Genomic DNA, 18,474 nt, shown 5'->3' with positions numbered 1-18,474 from the left:
CAACATCCTATATTTTCAATGCTACGTGCTACCAATACTAAAACAAAAATGATTTAAAAGAATGAGTTAAATAACCTAAAATCTGTAAAATAAATTTATATTAACACTTAAAACAATATATCTTTTTGTATTTATAATGTTTTACCTCAAATTTAATTATAAAAATATTTTTAAAATTGCTTATGCTAATCAAGTGTTACATTGTTGTGTTCAATTGACAGTTGGTTTCGCGGTATAATAAAAAGTATCAGACTGAATTTTGCTATTGTGTTGACGTTTACACTTTTAGCTGATTAATTTATATTAAAACATGAAACGCTGCTGTATCCAACGTTTCGTTTAGATTTTAGAAGGGTAAGTTACTCGTGCGATATTTTTTCTATACAAAGTTGTCTAATTCTGTCTATTATCAACTTCCGTCAAGACAGGAAAAGGAAGTATGGTTCGTGATCAAAAAGATGGTGCTGTTTCTCTACATCCTTATCCTGTCTATAACTTTCGAGTGTAATGAATATTTTGAAAGCGCGAAATAAAACTTTACTAAAACATTCAAATTGCATGGGCCGATGATGACATTTAGAAAATAACTATAGAGTTGAATGTTTTATTGCGAACAATGGCATTTTGTTTTAAGACATAGATTTATTATAAAATATTCAATAAGTTTGCAAGAGCTTAAGCAATTGTTATACATCATCAATTAAAAAAATTCTACATTCATTAAGTTATCATATAATTTATAATTCTGGTACTAAACCTAACCCTAGTTCCTTAGTGCACACTAACCCTATAGAGGTCTCAAATAAAATTTATTATTATTACTACTGAACTTCTTTATCATTATTATTATTTAATTTTTTTAATTATATTGGTACAGCTTAAGATTATTTACAAAAATTATTGCCTTTGAACGTGGAAATAAGTATACAATATACAAAAATAAATGACCATAAATAGTTTATGAAATAACTAGCCGTCGCCCGGGACTCTGTCCTCGTGGGAATAATTAAAAAAACATAATTAATAGCCCATGTGTTCTTCCAAACTATGTTGTACATCTGTTCTAAATGTAATTGATATCCGTTGAGCCGTTCTGGAGATACCTTGTAACAAACATCCATCCATCCAAACATTTGCATATAAGTAAGATGATGCTGCTAAGAATTATTTTGTTTACTTGTTTCTAGAACAAATATGGGTGCAATCATTATCAGAGTTTATCATTTCTAAGTCAAGCCCAACTTCAATTTTTGTCTGTGCAATGCATATTGCTACCTTTTGACTTGACCTAACTGACAAGAGAGTAGGGTTTATGTCACAGATTTGAATGTATGTTTGTGTCTCCATAGTCTGTATTCAACTGAAATGTAAACCGCTAAAGAACAGGCTACAGTTGGCTATTGGGTGAAGTCAGCGTAACTTCTGGGTTTTTATTTGCTTAATACCTTTACCAGATAAAACGCGGTAAAGCATTTCTTATATTTGTATTACCTACCTTTGAATACAAATTAATTCTGAACCATTCAATTTATTTATGGTTTTTTTTTAGAACAAGATTGCACATGCCACCAATGTGACTGATTAGTGTGATCATTTGAGCAATATTATAATACTTATTTAGAATATAACAATTGTATTATGCTTATACCAGACAAGGCAAGAAACTTATATTTAAATTTAATGAAAAAAAATTTGCAGGTGTGCCAAGATGACATCAAATTTGTGCACGGATGATCTGGTCGTGCAAATCACTGCACCACAAGTTATATCGGTAAGAAAATAGAGCTCTTTTGGTCCCCTCTAGATTGCTTGTGTTTAATATTGTTACTATATTATCAGAATACTTAGGTGGACTTTTTTGACTTACAGGAGTCAATGAGGAAGTATCACAGCTAAGATTGATTAATCTGCCAAAGTCAGCATACGAATTGTACTGTGCAGGCGGAGATGGCGGGGGGCGCGGGGGGCGCAGGGGGTGCGGCGGGCGTGGGGGGCGCGGGGGGCGCGGAGCTGGGCCGGCGGCTGCTGCTGGCGGCGCGCGTGGGCGACACGCCGGCCGTGCTCGACCTCATGGTCAAGGGCGCGCCCTTTACAACAGACTGGGTGCGTTCCTACAGTTTACTTTTTATTTTATGTTACCATATCATCAGCATTTACATATCGAGTCCGCCGATCAATGTCGTTCCTTCGTATTACAACAGTAAATTGTCGTACATATTTATACTTTTTTGAATATTCCTATTTGGCCGTAGATGTATTAGGTCGTTCGGAGTCATTTCGTTTTTGCTCGACTTAGGATTGGTGTATTTTCGACGGAGATGTACCACGTCTTGGAAGATCGGTTGGAGCTGATAAAGGCATTATTAAACATATGAAATAGAAATAAAAACGAAATGACTTTCTGAACGACCCATATATTCAACCAATTGAAGGCCAAAAGATTATAAAAAAATCAATGCCACCGACATAGAAAAAAATTCTACAAAACCTGAAATTATAAAAATCAGTAGCAGCGTCTTCTACTGAATACAGTAAAAAGTGAAATTATTATGATTATCAGAGCTGGGCATTAACTCGTTAATCCGTTAATCGTTAATTAACGAAGTTAACATTTTGCTTAACGGATTAACTTTTAAGTTAACTTCAAAAAGTGTTAACGCTTTTGTTAACTTCCGTTAAACTCAACTTCCGTTAATAAAAGTCCGTTAATCGTTAAATTAGAAACTTGGAGACGTGCTGTCATTTTGTTTAAATTACGCGCCAAGCCACGCTCGTAAATTCAGCTATGTTAGGAGACTGTCGGCGACTCGAATGGTGAACTGATAATTGATATGTGAGGTTCACGTGCAAGTGTGATGCATCAGAACGTCTGTGAAAGACGTGGACAAAATCAAAAGAAGGTTCGAAATAGTATATTTCATTACGAGTATATAAAAGCACGAGTTTGTAATAGCCCACATTCTGAACGCTCTTCGTCCCTGCAATACGCCACTTTTTGAGCAACTGTATTAAAACACTTTTTTAATCGTGCTTTTTCTTTAGCTTTTCCAAACTCGTGCGTTCTCTTTCACAACTGTCAAAATAATGTCTATAAAAAAAAAAACAAAAACAAAAAAAAAAATATTTAAGTTTTTATGATTCATGCAAATATTTCTAAAAAGAAGCTCCTAATTTGTTACAATATCAGAGTTAATGATTTGATTCAATGAATTAGGTTGGTTTCATTTTATCTTATCTCATTAAATTTCATTTTCATTTCATATAAATAAAAATAATCTACCGAAGACTTCGCTGTTTGGCATAGTTCCCGTTGCCTACCCAGAGTGGGTGAAGAAAACAAAAAAAAAAACTCTGTTTGTATTCTTTTACGGTTGGCGACATTTTCCAAACATTTTAGTTAGTTGAGTTGTTTGTGTTTTTATTATAATATTAAATTGCTTCATTTTTTCGCAACCGTATTTAGAATAGTTGTTTAGTACATGGGCGGAACTGCCATTACAACTTGTTCCAACTGTCAACCCTCACCTTCGGCTGCGCCTCGGCTCGGGTAGACATTTGTCGGAACTCTTTGCAATGACAGGCTTTCCGCACTCGTAATGAAATATACTATAATGCATTCATACTTGTCTCTAATACTAATGTTTTATAGAATTAAGATAAATTTTTATATTCATAAAAATTAATTTTATATTAATGAAAATTAATTTTCATAATTAAAATAATCAAATTAATATTTTAAACAAGTGTCGCCACTATAAGTATGAAATTAGTATGTATAATTTTGGTATGGTTAACTGTTAACGATTAACTTTAACTTGCGTTAAATTTTCCAGAATTTAACGCTTTAACGATTAACGAAGTTAAATTTTTAATTAACGAATTAACGATTAACGAAGTTAACTTTTCGATTAACTGTGCCCACCTGTGATGATTATGTATTTTATATTTATTTTTTAATCTATGCGGATGCGAAAACTACTTTCAAATACATTTTTTTTATATAAATTTCTTGTATTATTATCGACATCACGAATCGCCAAACAAGATCACATCTAAGTCTTAAAATATTAGTTATTGATAGTTGACGAATTGTAGTGATTACAATCTCTGATCATCTTACATCTTGAATGTCCTCAATGAATACGAAACACCCCAAACCGCCTCATCAGGAGGACGTGGTCCGCCCGCACTACACTACACTAGTGGTGTTAGAGTATATCTGGTGTAATGTAACGTGACGTCAGCTGGGCACGTCGCCGCTGCACCTGGCGGCGGCCAACGCGCACGAGGAGACGTGCGCCGTGCTGCTGCGTGCCGGCGTGTCGCGTGACGCGCGCACCAAGGTGGAGCGCACGCCGCTGCACCTCGCCGCGCACGCCGGACACGCGCGCGTCGTGCGTCTGCTGCTGCGACACGGCGCCAACGTCGACTGCAGGTGCAGTCTTTTTCTTTCTCGCCGAATATTATTATACTTCCATGTGTTAAATTCGCCACAAGAGTGAAAAATCAAGACATTTATTTATTTACCACCAGCTATCGCCCGCGACTCCGTCCGCGGGGCTTTAAAAAACTTAGTATATCATGTGTTCTTCCAGACTACGATCTACTTCTATTCCGAATACCAGCGAGATCAGTTTAGCCGTTCTGGAGATACAAAGTAACAAACATCCATCTTTCTAAACTTTCGCATTTATACAATAAATATGATACCAAAGTACGGTTGCGCGTGTGCCACACTTTCTCCATATTTATTAATTCAATTGTCTAAAAGAAATTACATAATCATTTTGAAAAAACCTTTAGATTTTTTAAGAAATAAAAGCACCGGTACGCCGCCGCCGGCTCGATTGGCGCCGCAGTTGCAGGCAGTTGCAGAGTGCGAGCGTTGCATTGCATTGCAGGGACATGCTGCAGATGACGCCACTGCACTGGGCGGCGGCGCGCGGGCACGAGGCGGCCGCGCGCGCGCTGCTGGCGGCCGGCGCGGACCCGCGCGCTCGCTGCAAGTTCCGCAAGACGCCGCGCTGTCTGGCGCTGCGTGCGCGCGCCTCGCGCCTCGTCCGCCTGCTGGACGACGCGCTGGCGCAGCAGGAGCTCGCCGCCTCGCTGCGCCCCATCGCACACGGTCTGCACGCCCCCAAGCCCCCCCGCCCCCACACCCCATCGCACACGGTCCGCACGCCCCCAAGCCCCCATGCCCCCACGCCGACATGCCCCCACGCCCCCACGCCCTATTGGACACGGGCCTGCACAAAGCTCACACTATGTTTCTTTTCAGACGATACTTTGGCAGAGGAAAGCGCAAGTCAGAAAAATTTGGAAACTGTAACACGTGAGTATGACGTCATTCATATTTGTAAAACAAAACGTACAGTGTCAGAAGACGTTCAGAGGTATTTTACTTTTCGGAAAATGCTGATGTTTAACGTTCCCCCATAAAAAATGTAAAATTTAATTTAAAATATTCTTTCCAACTTTTTAAAATGTCTCACTGCGCGTGTGGTGTTGTCTGCAGGTCTGCTCGGGGCCGACGCGAACAAACTTAAGAACATACAAGAAAATAATGTTAGAGCAGAAACTAAATCCGAGGTATGTGCCTTGTTATTTTATTGTATAATTCGTTTAAAAATGCCGCAAATTAATAAAGAAAAATAAGATAAGAAAAAGGTTTTTTTTATGGATTTATTTTATTTAGTAAATGTGGAAACGTAAATGACAACATTGCGCCATTTTATACAAAAAGGGTCAGTTTATTTTCATAAAAAAAACTTGTGAGCCGTCATGTGACGCCTGGCAGATGTGAAACATCGTGTGTGTACAAGTAATATGCATGAAATATTAAATATTATAATTAAATAAATAATAATAATAATGATGATAATGATAGTGATAATAGTGATAATAATGATAATAATAATAATGTATGTATGTAGCGTACACTCTACTGCACATAAAATATATATACCTTAGTATAGCTTAGCGACCCGTCGCCACGGCAAGCGTCGCCACGCCAACGGTTCGGTTTACAAGTGATCCTATAGATGTTTCACATCAATAATACATTGGAAATGGATTTCAAAGTTCGAATCGTAACAGATTTTCACAAAAAAAACTCCCACAATAGAATTAATTTGCAAATGCGTTAGGTGCGAGCAGGGGGCGCCGGGGGCACGCCGGGTGTGGGGGGCACTACGAGCGCGGGGGGCACGACGAGCGCGGGGGGCACCGCGGGCGCGGCTGAGGCGCTGCTTCGACGGCACGGCATCGCGCTGCTGCCGGCCGACGAGGGCAGCACCGTGCTAAACGCGCTGCAGAGCGGCCGCACCGTCGTGTTGTCCGGTATCTTCCCTTGTCTGTTGCTGCACTCCCCTCCCCTGTCTGCTACCAATTGTCCTACACATTACACACGATTCACGTTCCATTGCTATTTGAGTTTGCTTAGAGCAGGTCAAACGTGGCTGAGCTCATTTGTATAAAAATATGACGAGTCAATCTGCTTACAGATGCTGGGAAACTAATGCTTAAAGAGAGCGGCGTCGGAAATGTTACGGGCACGGGGGGTGCGGGGGGCGCGGTGGGTACGGGGGGCGCGGGAGGCGGCGTGATGCTGTCCGCGAAGGCCGTCAAGGCGGCCGCCGGCACCGGCCTCAAGGTGTTCACGCTCAACAGCCTGCCGGGTGCGCCGGGCGCGCCGCGCAAGCGGATCATAAACCCGAAGGACCTACAAGTCGGTCAAATTATATTTAAACCTACGTTTCGACTATTTTGTATGTTTGTTTATATATTCGTCGGTCTACAAATGTTGTCGGCTCACGCGGCGCGTGATACTTTCAGCAAGTGAAGATCGTGCAGCTGCCGGCGGACGCGCGGCTGGTGCCGGCGGGCGTGGGGGGCGCGGTGGGCTCGGGGGGCGCGGCGGCGCGTGGGGGGCGGCGGCCGGCGCAGCGCCCGCCGGTCAAGATTCTCATGAAGAAGAGCAACTTCGAGAGGCTGATCGCGACCGCCAACAGGAGCGCGCTCGACGGCGCTAGCGACGCGGAGGTGAGTCGCCGCCGGGCACTGCTTATATATATTTATGTGTATGATTACTTTGACCACTGACGCCTATGAAGTATCGAATTAATGTCGCACTTTACTACATATAAGGGTTTTTATTACATTTAAATATCAAATTTTAAACTTAAAGAAATAGTGTGTTCAATGTTTTATACATTAGTTTTAATGAATGAATTTCGAGGATTGATTTTAAAAATAAATAAAAAAATTGTTTAATCTCTAAGTAGTATACTTTATTTGTTACTTATTCTATATATTATGTACATTAATATAACAAGTATGATTCGAGGGCGGCGTGGCGGCAGTGTCGGCGGAGGGTGCGGCGGGCGAGGGGGGCGCGGCGGGCGCGGCGGGCGCGGTGGGTGCGGCGGGCGCGGCGGGTGCGGGGGGCGCGGCGTGCGGCGGCACGTGCTCGTGCAGCGCGCGTCTGGCGGCGGCGCAGCGCGCGCTGCTGGTGCTGGCGGGGGAGCTGCGCGTGGCGCGCGCTCGTCTGGCGGCGTACGAGCCGCAGCCGGGCTGAGACAACCCGGACACAGTTATCTCGGGGAACAATTGTCGACTTACAAAATATGTTTTTGTTCATTTTGTACATAGTAAAAGATTGGGATTTCGTAAAATGTATTTGCATAATCGACGCCGTATGGTTTTATTTTCGGTCGCCTCCAGATCGCGTAGAGTTCGCAGCACTTATAACAATCTTAAGAACACCTTATCATTTTTCATCTTAAAAGAAAAAATGATCCTTCTCTGGAGCGGCAGATCGCCGCAAAGTTTGATTATCGAGGTAAATAAAAGAGCAAGGTATCGTGTGGCGGCGTGTATTGTGGGCGCGGGCGCGAGCGTGGGCGTGGGCGCTAGGTGTGGTCGCGGGAGTGGGCGCGGGCGCTAGGTGTGGTCGCGGCGCTGGGCGCGGTGTGGGTGTGGGCGCTAGGTGTGGGCGCGGTGTGGGTGTGGGCGCTAGGTGTGGGCGCGGTGTGGGTGTGGGCGCTAGGTGTGGTCGCGGCGCTGGGCGCGGGCGCTAGGTGTGGGCGCGGGAGTGGGCGCGGCGTGGGCGCTAGGTGTGGTCGCGGCGCTGGGCGCGGGAGTGGGCGTGGGCGCGGGCGCTAGGTGTGGTCGCGGCGCTGGGCGCGGTGTGGGTGTGGGCGCTAGGTGTGGTCGCGGCGCAGGGCGCGGGCGCTAGGTGTGGTCGCGGCGCTGGGCGCGGGAGTGGGCGTGGGCGCTAGGTGTGGTCGCGGCGCTGGGCGCGCGCCTGCAGCACGTCGCGGAACTGTGCGAGGATGGCGTTCTCCCGCTTGGCGCGCTCCTCCTTGCTGAAGGCGGCGAGGGCGCGCTTCTCGTCCGCGGAGTAGATCTGGTTCTCCTTGCGGATGCGCACAGCCTCCATGCGCCGGTGTCTGGACACAGACAACATCCTCCGTTATATTACAACTATACTTATTTATGTTATAAATCCACATCTATATATTGACGTTGATTGTTGAAGGACGGATCATAATCTTGAAGAGTTATTTCACTTTTTGAATAACTAAACAGATATTACACTGATATGCTTTCAAACTGCGCCCGTGTCTAAGAAATTAAATCTAAAAATTGTATTTTCGTGAGGCAAATTTTTTTTACATACAAAAATGATAAACTTGTTTAACATACATACTATTATATAATAAAAATGAAGTGAAACAGTTGAGGGAAAGAATCTTTTGTTTTTCATACAAAATATATGAAAATAAAACATTATAAATGAAGTGTCAACGTCCCTTCAAAATCAATCAAGGCACGTAGCACGCAACACGCGGCACGTAGCACGTAGCACGCAACACGTACCTGCTGCCGCTCATCACGTAGCCGACTGCCTCATAGGAGGCGATCTCGTCGGAGGTGAGGCCGATCTCTCCGCGGCGCGGGATGCGCTTGCCCTCCGCCACGAAGGCGGCCATGGCGGCGCCTTCGCCCGGCAGCAGCGCGCGCCCAAAGTCCCGCGGGCCCAGCGCGCCCCCCGCGCCCACAGCGCCCCCCGCCTCGCGCGCCGCCGGGCCCACCGTCTCCTCCGTCGAATCTTTCCTGTTCGCTTTTGACGATTTCGACACACTCTCGATTTGTTGTGCCTCTGTGAAAATTGGAAAACACGGGATATTTCAATATTAAAATGTCGCGGATTCAGACTTGACTTGCAATCTGCAGGTCCTGTTAATAAATTCGAATCCCGCCATGTACCAATGTGTTTTACGATTTACATATGTACGTTTATGTGATGTTATTAAGGAAAATATCGTGATGCAACCTGCAAATATCTGCAGAGAAATTAAAAAATGTGTGAAGTCAACCCCCACTGGACCTCCGTAGTTGACTGTGGCTTAGCACTTAGCCCACTTAAGGTAGGCTCCGAGCCCCTCAGTGGGGACTTATAGGAGCTGATGATAATGATATCAGAATAGCGGAATGTATACAGTTGTATTTATTAAAATATATATAATATTTTTATACGTTCTTTTTAACTCGAATTTGATGTAGTGTGATGTAAATCGTACGTCGGAACCAGGTTCAACTGTATTTTCATCGTTATCTAAGTCACCGTCGAGCGGCTAAAGGAATCCTGATACATTGCATATTTGCAATTTTCCACAGGTACTGAATATCTTCAATATAAACATATACAACAATGTTAAATGAGAAAGTAGCCAAGTAATAGAGAGAACTCACGTCCCTTCTCCACCCAGACGTCTTCGCTGGAGCCGGACTCTGAGCTGGAGTCGCTGCTCGAACTCTTCGACTTTTTCTTTTTTGCTTTCTTACGCGCCTTTTTCACCTTCTTAAGTTTCTTTTTCAATTTCTTCAGTTTAGTTTTTGTATCCTCTTTGTCTTTAGACTTTTTAGATTTTTTCTTTTCTTTACTTTTGTCACCATGACTCGGCTGTGAAGTCTCCTCATCAGAGCTAATAATTATTATAAAAGGCCAAAGTAACAAATTGATGATTTTTACTTTTTTGTGTTAAAAGCTATCTCTTAATTTAGTTAAAAAAATACACATTTACAGAGTTAAATATTATTTTTTGCTGAAGTAAAAAGGCAATTTTCCTTTATGGTTGAAACTTTAAGAGCCTCTCCTGAATAGTTGGCAATTTGCACATTGGCCCTTATTCGTAGAAGCCCTCAATATCTTAATAACTACCGTTTGTATAGCAAATAGTTTAACTATGTAATGAAAGCAATAATTACCTAACAATACCTTATATGTATATTTCTTGATAGCAATAGTTCAATACCATTGTTGATGTAAGTTCCCCACTAGAAGTAGTCATTTAATTATTTGCTACTGGTGGAGATTATTGCACTAGAATTCAACTGACAGGGACAATACAATAGATGAAATATTCACCAAGATGGTAAGTCGCCGTCTTATACAACATAGGTACTTACTCTGGCCTGAGCGGTGACTTGCCCCACACAGATGACACCCCGGTTTGTCCGATGCGCTCCCGCTCCTCGCGCCGCGCGTCCAGGAACTCTTCCTCCTGTGGCTTGTGCCTGCCCCGCGCTCCCGGCCCTGGCCCCGGCCCCGCCAAACCCAGCCCTACAATTACAAAACATATTACTCCAATCATATCTGTACTAAAGCAAATTTTAAATGTACTGTTTTATATTGACTAAACTTGATGTTAAGTGGTAATGATAGATGGTATGAGACAGCTTAATTAATTAAATACTTAATCACCCTATTTTCGATTGCACCCAAATCATACTCGGACTGGAACACTCAAACTTATTCAATCGTAATTACAGTAGAGCCTGACTATCCAAACTAATTGGGAACAAATACACACACTGGAGGAATTAACACATCACAAAAAAAGGAAGAATTAATTATTTTCATAACACTGGCAGGATACACTACTTTTTTTAATTCTAGCTCTATTTTTAAAAAATTGCTAAAATTTGATGGTTGTAGTTATCTAACTATTATAAATGCAAATGTTTAGAATACATGAATGTTTGTTAGAATGTATCTCCGGACCTTGATGAAATTTGGTACAGATGTAGAACATAGCCTGAAAGAACACATAGGCTACTTATTAAGTTTTTTTTAATTCTGTGCAGACGGAGTCGCTGATGACAGCTAAATATTTATACATCTCTATTGACTACTTCAAAGATGATTTTCGGTTTACGTAAACTTCGTAAATTCCTTTTGAAAAACACTGTATTGCTGTTTTATTATGACTTGTGTTTCCTCTCTTATTGATAAGTTCTAAACAAGCATCTAAATATGCTCTCATTTAATACTATCAGAAATCATTAGTGTAGATGAAATGAGAAGAAATATGGCATACTGCAGATCAATGGCCTTGTGACTGTATCAGTAGTTACCAACAAATCATTATATCATTCAATGGTACCAATTGCCGATTTTCTAGTTAGGAGGGGAGGACAAGGAAGAAAACCTTGAGAAAAGATGTGTTTCAAGGAGAATTGACCATTTCCTAAAATGGGTCTAGTTGATTAGATCAGCGGACACTGATATATCTTGAATGATAATATTTATCTACAATAGTTAACTTAGAAAGGATTACCTGAGCCAAGCCCACCACTGTTACAATCTCTCAATGAACTCTTGCCACGATCAAAGTCGTTTCGGCGATTTTGTGGCGCTCTTGACTTCTCCCTGTTTCTGGAATTAGGCCGCGGGGAGACAGCGTCATCGCTCGCGTGACGATCTTTGCTGCGGTTCCTATGCCGCTCCCTGCTGCGGTCTCGCTTTATTCTGTCTCGGCTATGCCGCCTTTCACGGCTCCGACTACGTGGCCGGCCGCGGCTGCCACTGCGGAGCCCGCTGTGTCTGCTGCGACTGCCGCTGCGATGCCTTTCGCGACTTCTGCCACCATGTTCCTCTGTACTGCGATGGCTACTGCGTTCTATATCACTCACCATTTTCCTTCTGTAATTAGATCTATATAAATAGTTTACACTCAACTTAACTATTTCGCATGCTCAATCGTAAGTTATAATATGTAATAGGGATAGAATAATCATTATTATAAACAAGTTGTGAAATTGTTTTGACGACCACAAACTGTCAAAAAAACGTAACGTACGACAGTGACATTAATTGTTTGAATTGCCATTTTTTAGATTCATATATGTTTTATTTTTCTGATTTTTAATTTAACTTCTTAATAGAAAAAAATAATAATTTAAAATGTGATATTAATTATTTTCAATCCTAATTCCTAACCAAAAATATGTCATACCTGTCATGAGAACGCCTTATAGTTTAGTATGAAAATGTTTGCCCGGCCGTTTAATTGTGTAAAAAAGCCGTGTTTGTATGGAACATAGACTTAGCATCTAAATCTATGGTATGGAAGAAGAGCAACGGTGGGCCGTAGGCCTTTCTATCCATCCGTTTATTTATATCAATGCTATAATCTCACAAAGTTTTTTTTTTTAGACATATTAGTTAAAATCAAGACGAAATTGTGAGTTCATACATTTTCCGACTACCGTCACATCTTCCTGGAACTGTAACACAGGCCGTTGGCCTGAGGCCGAGAGGTTAAACATCCAGCGCGCCAGGTTACTGTCGAACGTCCGAATGCTCAAGGTCAGCCCAAGGTTAGGTTAGACCACGACTTACATCCGATAATTTGCACAGCTCATTGTTCATTCATTAGATTGGGATAGGATTATTTGAGTATATTTCCCCTTCTTATGCGTTTTCTCCTCCGTAAAATCCACTTTTCTTTCCCATCCTCTACTTATAAGAAAAGGGCGGGAAGGGGAAGAGCACTCATCAGGCGAAACGCGGAATTGCTTCCACTTCGCGACTGTCTTCTATGTAGTCGTGTTATTGCACCGGGCGAGCCGGCCTTTTCGTGCTGTGCTAGCTGCAGATGTTGTTGTGCTGACCATGCTGACGTCTATCATTGTTAGGGTATTGAAATTTTGCCTTTAAAAAATAATGAATTGAGGTCTATAATTACGTTTTGTATAATAAAAAAATACAAAACATTTAATTTCATTAATTATTTTTTTGTTCCCGTTTCGTCTGTATGTGAGCGATGGTTTTTAGCCGGTTTTATATAACTATAACATAACATATATATTACATTTTTCTCATATAAAAAGTATCTACGTAATAAATTTGAAATTTTTTAAATTTCCATTTCAATAAACTGTTTAATTTTTAAAACTTTATTATCAAATTATTGTGAGAGTTGAGGATAATTATCATCTATTATTGTTTTATTAAGCCATTGTATGAATTTTTTAAACTAATTTATATTCTTTAGTGTTCGTTGTCGTGCTTCGAATTATTTGTGGATCGAGTCAGGGGGAGGAAGCTTAATCAAAATTCTCAGTATTCTTCTGTTAAATAAACCAGAATTTAAGTAATAAATACTGCATATTTGTATAGACATGTATTTTCCTACACTCTTCATTGCTTTGATAGACAGACCGACAAAAGTTTTGAAAATTACGTTTTTGTTATAAGTAAGGTAAAATACACAATGTTAATGAAATGCTAAAAGTTGTATTTGGTCCGCCTTGTCCGATGTTATGTAATACGACGTCACAAAAGACAGACGTCAAGCGGAAGTAGTTCCGAGTACGCTCCAATGAGTCTGCGTGCCGGAGGTCTAATTTTGGTCCTTTTCCTTTTCCCATATATGTTTTGCAGTGGTGTTTCTACAGTGGGAACCTACAGAGATACATGTGCAGATACGCCTTGTGTGCGAAGTTGTCAATGTTCACTCAATGTTTAGCAGATGAGATGCGATGCAATGCCATTCAATATCTTAGTGAGAACTGAAACATTGTTCTTGAACAATGGCACTGAAATAGGAAAGTAATACGAAGTTAATGTTTAGATTAAAACAGTTGGTGTCTGGAACAAACGGGGGATGGAGGTGGGTCTGAGGGACATGTTTTATTTATTACAAAAATAATGTAGTCACGCTCACTCGCCCGATCTTAAACTCATACATTATTTATCAAAAAGGTTAAAGATGTAAACGTGCTCTTAAAGTTACCGATAGAATACGGAATTTAGGATAATGTTGGGAATTATTTCTACGTCTAATGCAGACCTCAATTTCCATACATATTCCTGCAATCATATTAATCTCCCGACACTTGACTGAAATTGATCAATTACAAAATTGATTATAAAATTTACTTACCACGCACCATCTCGTCATACCCTCGGCTCACCCCCACGTGCTTCCGCCGCCCACTTATCTCCTTCATTCATATTTTTGCGAGCTTATAAAATACATAATTTTGCTGCGACAAGACAAGCGGCCAATTTTCGTTTGAAACCTAATTTGCACATAAATTGAGTTGTGAAATAATTCAATGCTCTCGTTAAATAAATAAGTGTATAAGTTACTTATATATTGTAGTTTACAGCTATGAATAATTATTTAGTTTTTGTACTTCAATTTGACATTTGATGTAATTTTGTAGAATTGTTATAAAAGTAATTTGTTTTTGAGTTGATATTTGTATTAGGATTTTAACACATTTCATTACATATATTTTATTGAAATATGGTGGTTCAGTGCACGAAGGCACATACAGACTGACGCTGCAATTGCTGCGTGTCGTAACCGACAACCGACGTAGCGGCGGGCGCCACTCCGCCGTGACCAAGTTACGAACGAGTTAGCAAGTTTGTCTGCTGAAGTTGCGCAGTACTGCGGCCTCGACTGTCGTAGGATCGACGGCAAAAAGCCTTCAAACTCTTGAATGTTTCCTTCAAGAGCCGCGTACCGTAGCGCTTCTTGGCGCTTCGCCCAATAACGGCGCGTAGCACTTTTCCTCGCTCTATAGAGATCCGTAGCAGTATCCACCGCAGCGTAGCGCTACGTAATATTTGGTAACGGTCAGTAGTGCTTCCAGGAGGCGCGCCGCGTGCGCTGGAGACAGAAAAGGATTTCAGCAGATAATATCGTTTTACAATTCTTTAAAAGAAGACTAACTCAAAGAGATCGTTGATCTTAAAAATGGCCCATTAACAATTTTAGACTTTCAAATTTCAAGATAAATTGTATTATGTTGTGAATTGTGTATGTATGCAGTATTGCGAAGTAAAAATGTATTTTTTTATCGTGCATTAGAGTTGCTACATTATGCGGCAACTCAACTACCCTTCTATTTTCAAATTGCACTAATTTTTGTAGTTTAACGTTTTACGGCGTTATAATCGTTCAAGTCGGCGGAGGGTCGGCTTATCTCGAGATCGGGTCAAGGTCGCGCCGGAAGCAGCCCGTCCTGCTCGACAGCTATTTGACCTCGCGGCTGCGGGATGCTTTTGTAGAGCATCGAGACCCACCCGCCACCGCCGCCACCGCCGCCACCGCCGCCGCCGCCGCAGCCCGCCACCCGCACCGGAACACACTCGCAGCTATCTTCTCTTATGTCAGTATCGTTGCCGCAACGAAAATGTTCACCTCCTCGTCTTATCTACCTGCCTGTCTACCGCTTGACAAATTACATTGTATACAATTATTAGGAAACAGATATGGCAGCGTAGCTTGAACCGTCGTCGTCACGTCGTACTTTCAACTTACAAGTATACAAATACTTTATGCTAATGCATAAAGTATTTGTATATGCATAACTAATGTTAGAGCAGTGATTCTCAACCACTGTGCCGCGGCACTTTTGTGTGCCGCCAAATTTCAAAAGTGTGCCGCCAAATTTTGCAAATATATAAAAATGTTAATATTATTAAACTATATAATTTTAAAAGAAAAATATTTTTAACATGAATACATATTTAAATCCACAAAAAAATATATATTATTTGCTTTGTAACGCGGTTTTTCTTAGTGCCAAATGATGATGAAGCGGCGTGCATAGCAATCAAGTCGGTGCACACTTGCCACTTCTGCGTACGAAACGTATTGTTTTAGTGATAGTTGGGATTCACAAGGTGTTGCATAGTAGTTACTGCACCTTTTCTTTCGTTAAAATTGGCAAATGTATGTGATTCGGTTTAATATTAATTTAATTGCATGTAGTGTCAATTTATAAATTTGTAAACTTATAAACTTTGCAGTACACATATCCAATGATTTACATGGTACTTGTTTTACACGTTTTCGCTTTTACACGGTTTTCCAAATAAGTTTTTTTTTGTTTTTATCGCACTCTACTAAATGCTACTGTGATTGAACAAGTGCGCTGTGTACACATCTCACGGGGATTCCCGAGCTTATGTGCTGACTTGCTGCACACGCACACTGTGTCTGTATTTCTTCGCATAAAAGAACAACGGCAGAAAAATAGTTAAAAAAAATTAGCGTCTAGAAATGTCATATAGATACAATTAATTTTATACAGTTGATAAACTATTTATGCAGTGTGTTGTAGTAAGTAAATAATATTTATCTTTTTCTTCTTGTGCCGCCAAATTTTGAAATCGTTAAATATGTGCCGCAACAAAAAAAAGGTTGAGAACCACTGAGTTAGAGCATAAAACAACTTAAATTAAAACAGAAGGAATTGCTATTCACTCATTTGCTCTGGTACTTATGTACAACTGATTTTGACGGGATTTCGAACGGTATGTAGCTGACGTGTGTGGGGGCTATATAGACGTATTTTTTTAAATTCCGCAATGATGAAATCATCGTTCGTATCCAAATAAAAAAGCCTACACTACTACGGCCGTGCCGGTGCGATGCTCGCAATAAAAGTTGGTACGGATGTCACAATGAAACCTTCATAAGTACAATGTGCCAGGGTGGGTGTCTCCGCCCCCCGCCTCTCCGCTGAGCCCTCGCCCCGGCTCTCCGACGCCCCACCACCCCGTCTTCCCGCGTATAACTTGTGCTGGCGCGCCGCCAGCGCCGCGGGGGCCATTGTACACATTTAAAGAGCAATGCCACAAACTTTCTTAAACATATTCGGAACATATTTTCATTGGAAATATTTTTCACTGAACGTTAAATTATCTGTTCTGCTTTGTCAATGTGACCATGAGTGTCGATACGGTACAGTGACGGACGCTAGCTGGTGCATCTCTTCTGGAATAGCTTCCTGGAAGCTCAGTCTCTATAATTTTTCAGTCGAGCATCGCTTTGAGTTTGATAGGCTCGAGGTGATAAATTGCAGTGCAGTGAGGGGCGGGAGGGACGCGGGGAGGACCGCGGGGAGGGACGCGGGGAGGGGCGCGCAATTGGGTCAATGACTCACCATTGACCCAATTGTAACAGCTCGAAATCAAATCTCAAGTACATAATAATATTACCTACTTATGTATATCCTTTATCGCCAACAATGCTGAATATACGTCGACTACTTTTATACGTCGTCAATCCGCAACTTCTTCGGTTTCAATTACAAAAACACATTGAAATCGATAAATTAAAATAAAAGTTTATTACCGTGACGTACTCGTATGTACACAAGACGGTCATTCTATCAGGAGTGGGCTTCGTACTAAATTATATGAAATCTTTTGCGCTTTATAAAGTTGTGGAATATCTGACAACTGACAAAGGCGTGTAAGAGGGCTTCCCGCGGCCATGAGGCAAGGGGGGAAAGCACACGGCCTCGACGCGCTCCGGGGGCGAGGCGAGCGCATTTGTCGTCGTTCGAATTCGAAGATAACGCTTCTCGTCGCCGCGCGTCGTACCACTCGAATATCTCGCCTCCCTTATCAGACACAAGACATTTAAGAAACCTCTATCATGTTACATGATTATTTCATATTTTCCGAATATGTACTTTGTTTGTATAATATACTGTTATTTAAACAGAGGCATCATTATAGCTGCCTCATATTGTAACAAACTAACATATAAAGCATAATATTAGTTAATACCAAGCGGCAAGGGTCAAAACGGTACTGTAATTTCGCTGGATTAATTTATATTTTTTTATATCTCTATTTCTTAATAAGATTAATAAACGAAGGGTTATGCCTCGTTTACATAAGCCAGTCGCGCTGGAAATCAGCGCTGACATACATCTGGCATGATGTAGACAACCATTGAAGCCAGTAAACCAGACAGTCCTATAACTGGCATGGCTTTCTACTGTTCAGGCCAGGTCGGCCATTCCGCGGCAACGGGCATGATGTAGACGACCTGTCCTAAGCCACTCCAGTGCTTACAGAACAATTGAATAGGAAACACGCGTTGCTTACTTTAGGGAAATTTTATTACTGTGGATCAGGAGAAAAATGTGGTGCGATCACCTTTCGTTCATGTTGCTGTTGTTGCAACTCTTTATAAGTCAAAATCTATATCTTATATATATAAAAGAAAGTCGTATTAGTTACACCATTTATAACTCAAGAACGGCTGAATAGATTTGACTGAAAATTGGTAGGCAGGTAGCTTAGAACCAGGAAACGGACATAGGATAATTTTTACCCAGTTTTCTTTTTTTTTTTTTTATTCCGCGCGG

The 18,474-nt window shown here is 41.5% G+C and overlaps 2 protein-coding genes and 1 long non-coding RNA gene across 3 annotated transcripts; 2 read left to right on the top strand and 1 right to left on the bottom strand.

Moving 5' to 3' along the window:
* The first annotated feature begins 200 nt into the window (after positions 1-200).
* Positions 201-1,964, top strand: LOC106721295. Its single transcript, XR_001357498.2, has 3 exons — positions 201-354; positions 1,699-1,771; positions 1,870-1,964. It is a non-coding gene; the product is annotated as an uncharacterized LOC106721295 (long non-coding RNA).
* A 7-nt stretch (positions 1,965-1,971) lies between these two features.
* LOC106721263 (poly [ADP-ribose] polymerase tankyrase) lies at positions 1,972-7,172 on the top strand (the record flags this gene model as incomplete). The annotated part of the gene is made up of 8 exons (XM_045679036.1): positions 1,972-2,103; positions 4,245-4,435; positions 4,902-5,125; positions 5,279-5,332; positions 5,516-5,631; positions 6,147-6,339; positions 6,504-6,727; positions 6,835-7,172. Coding segments are annotated over 8 exons (1,401 nt in total), but the record flags the coding sequence as incomplete, so codon positions are not given.
* Positions 7,173-8,257: 1,085 nt separating this feature from the next.
* On the bottom strand, positions 8,258-12,143 carry LOC106721264 (NKAP family protein CG6066). The gene is made up of 5 exons (XM_045678946.1): positions 11,625-12,143; positions 10,474-10,627; positions 9,757-9,989; positions 8,881-9,163; positions 8,258-8,450 (listed from the first exon to the last, which is right to left on the bottom strand). Exons 1-5 carry the CDS (start codon positions 11,980-11,982, stop codon positions 8,276-8,278), a joined length of 1,203 nt encoding a protein of 400 aa, XP_045534902.1. The 5' UTR covers positions 11,983-12,143; the 3' UTR covers positions 8,258-8,275.
* Between the last annotated feature and the right edge of the window lie 6,331 nt (positions 12,144-18,474).

This window comes from Papilio machaon, chromosome 8 (genome assembly GCF_912999745.1).
Source record: "Papilio machaon chromosome 8, ilPapMach1.1, whole genome shotgun sequence".
Lineage (NCBI taxonomy): Eukaryota > Metazoa > Arthropoda > Insecta > Lepidoptera > Papilionidae > Papilio > Papilio machaon.
This window is presented reverse-complemented; position numbering and strand designations above follow the sequence as displayed.

Bases quoted from the DNA above. Each gene is read 5' to 3' on its own strand.
- LOC106721264 (XM_045678946.1), bottom strand. From the start codon at position 11,982: ATGGTGAGTGATATAGAACGCAGTAGCCATCGCAGTACAGAGGAACAT. The intron at 10,628-11,624 runs GTAATCCTTTCT...TTGTAATTGTAG, and splicing joins CAGTGGTGGGCTTGGCTCAG to GGCTGGGTTTGGCGGGGCCG. The intron at 9,164-9,756 runs GTGAGTTCTCTC...CAATTTTCACAG, and splicing joins CGTCTGGGTGGAGAAGGGAC to AGGCACAACAAATCGAGAGT.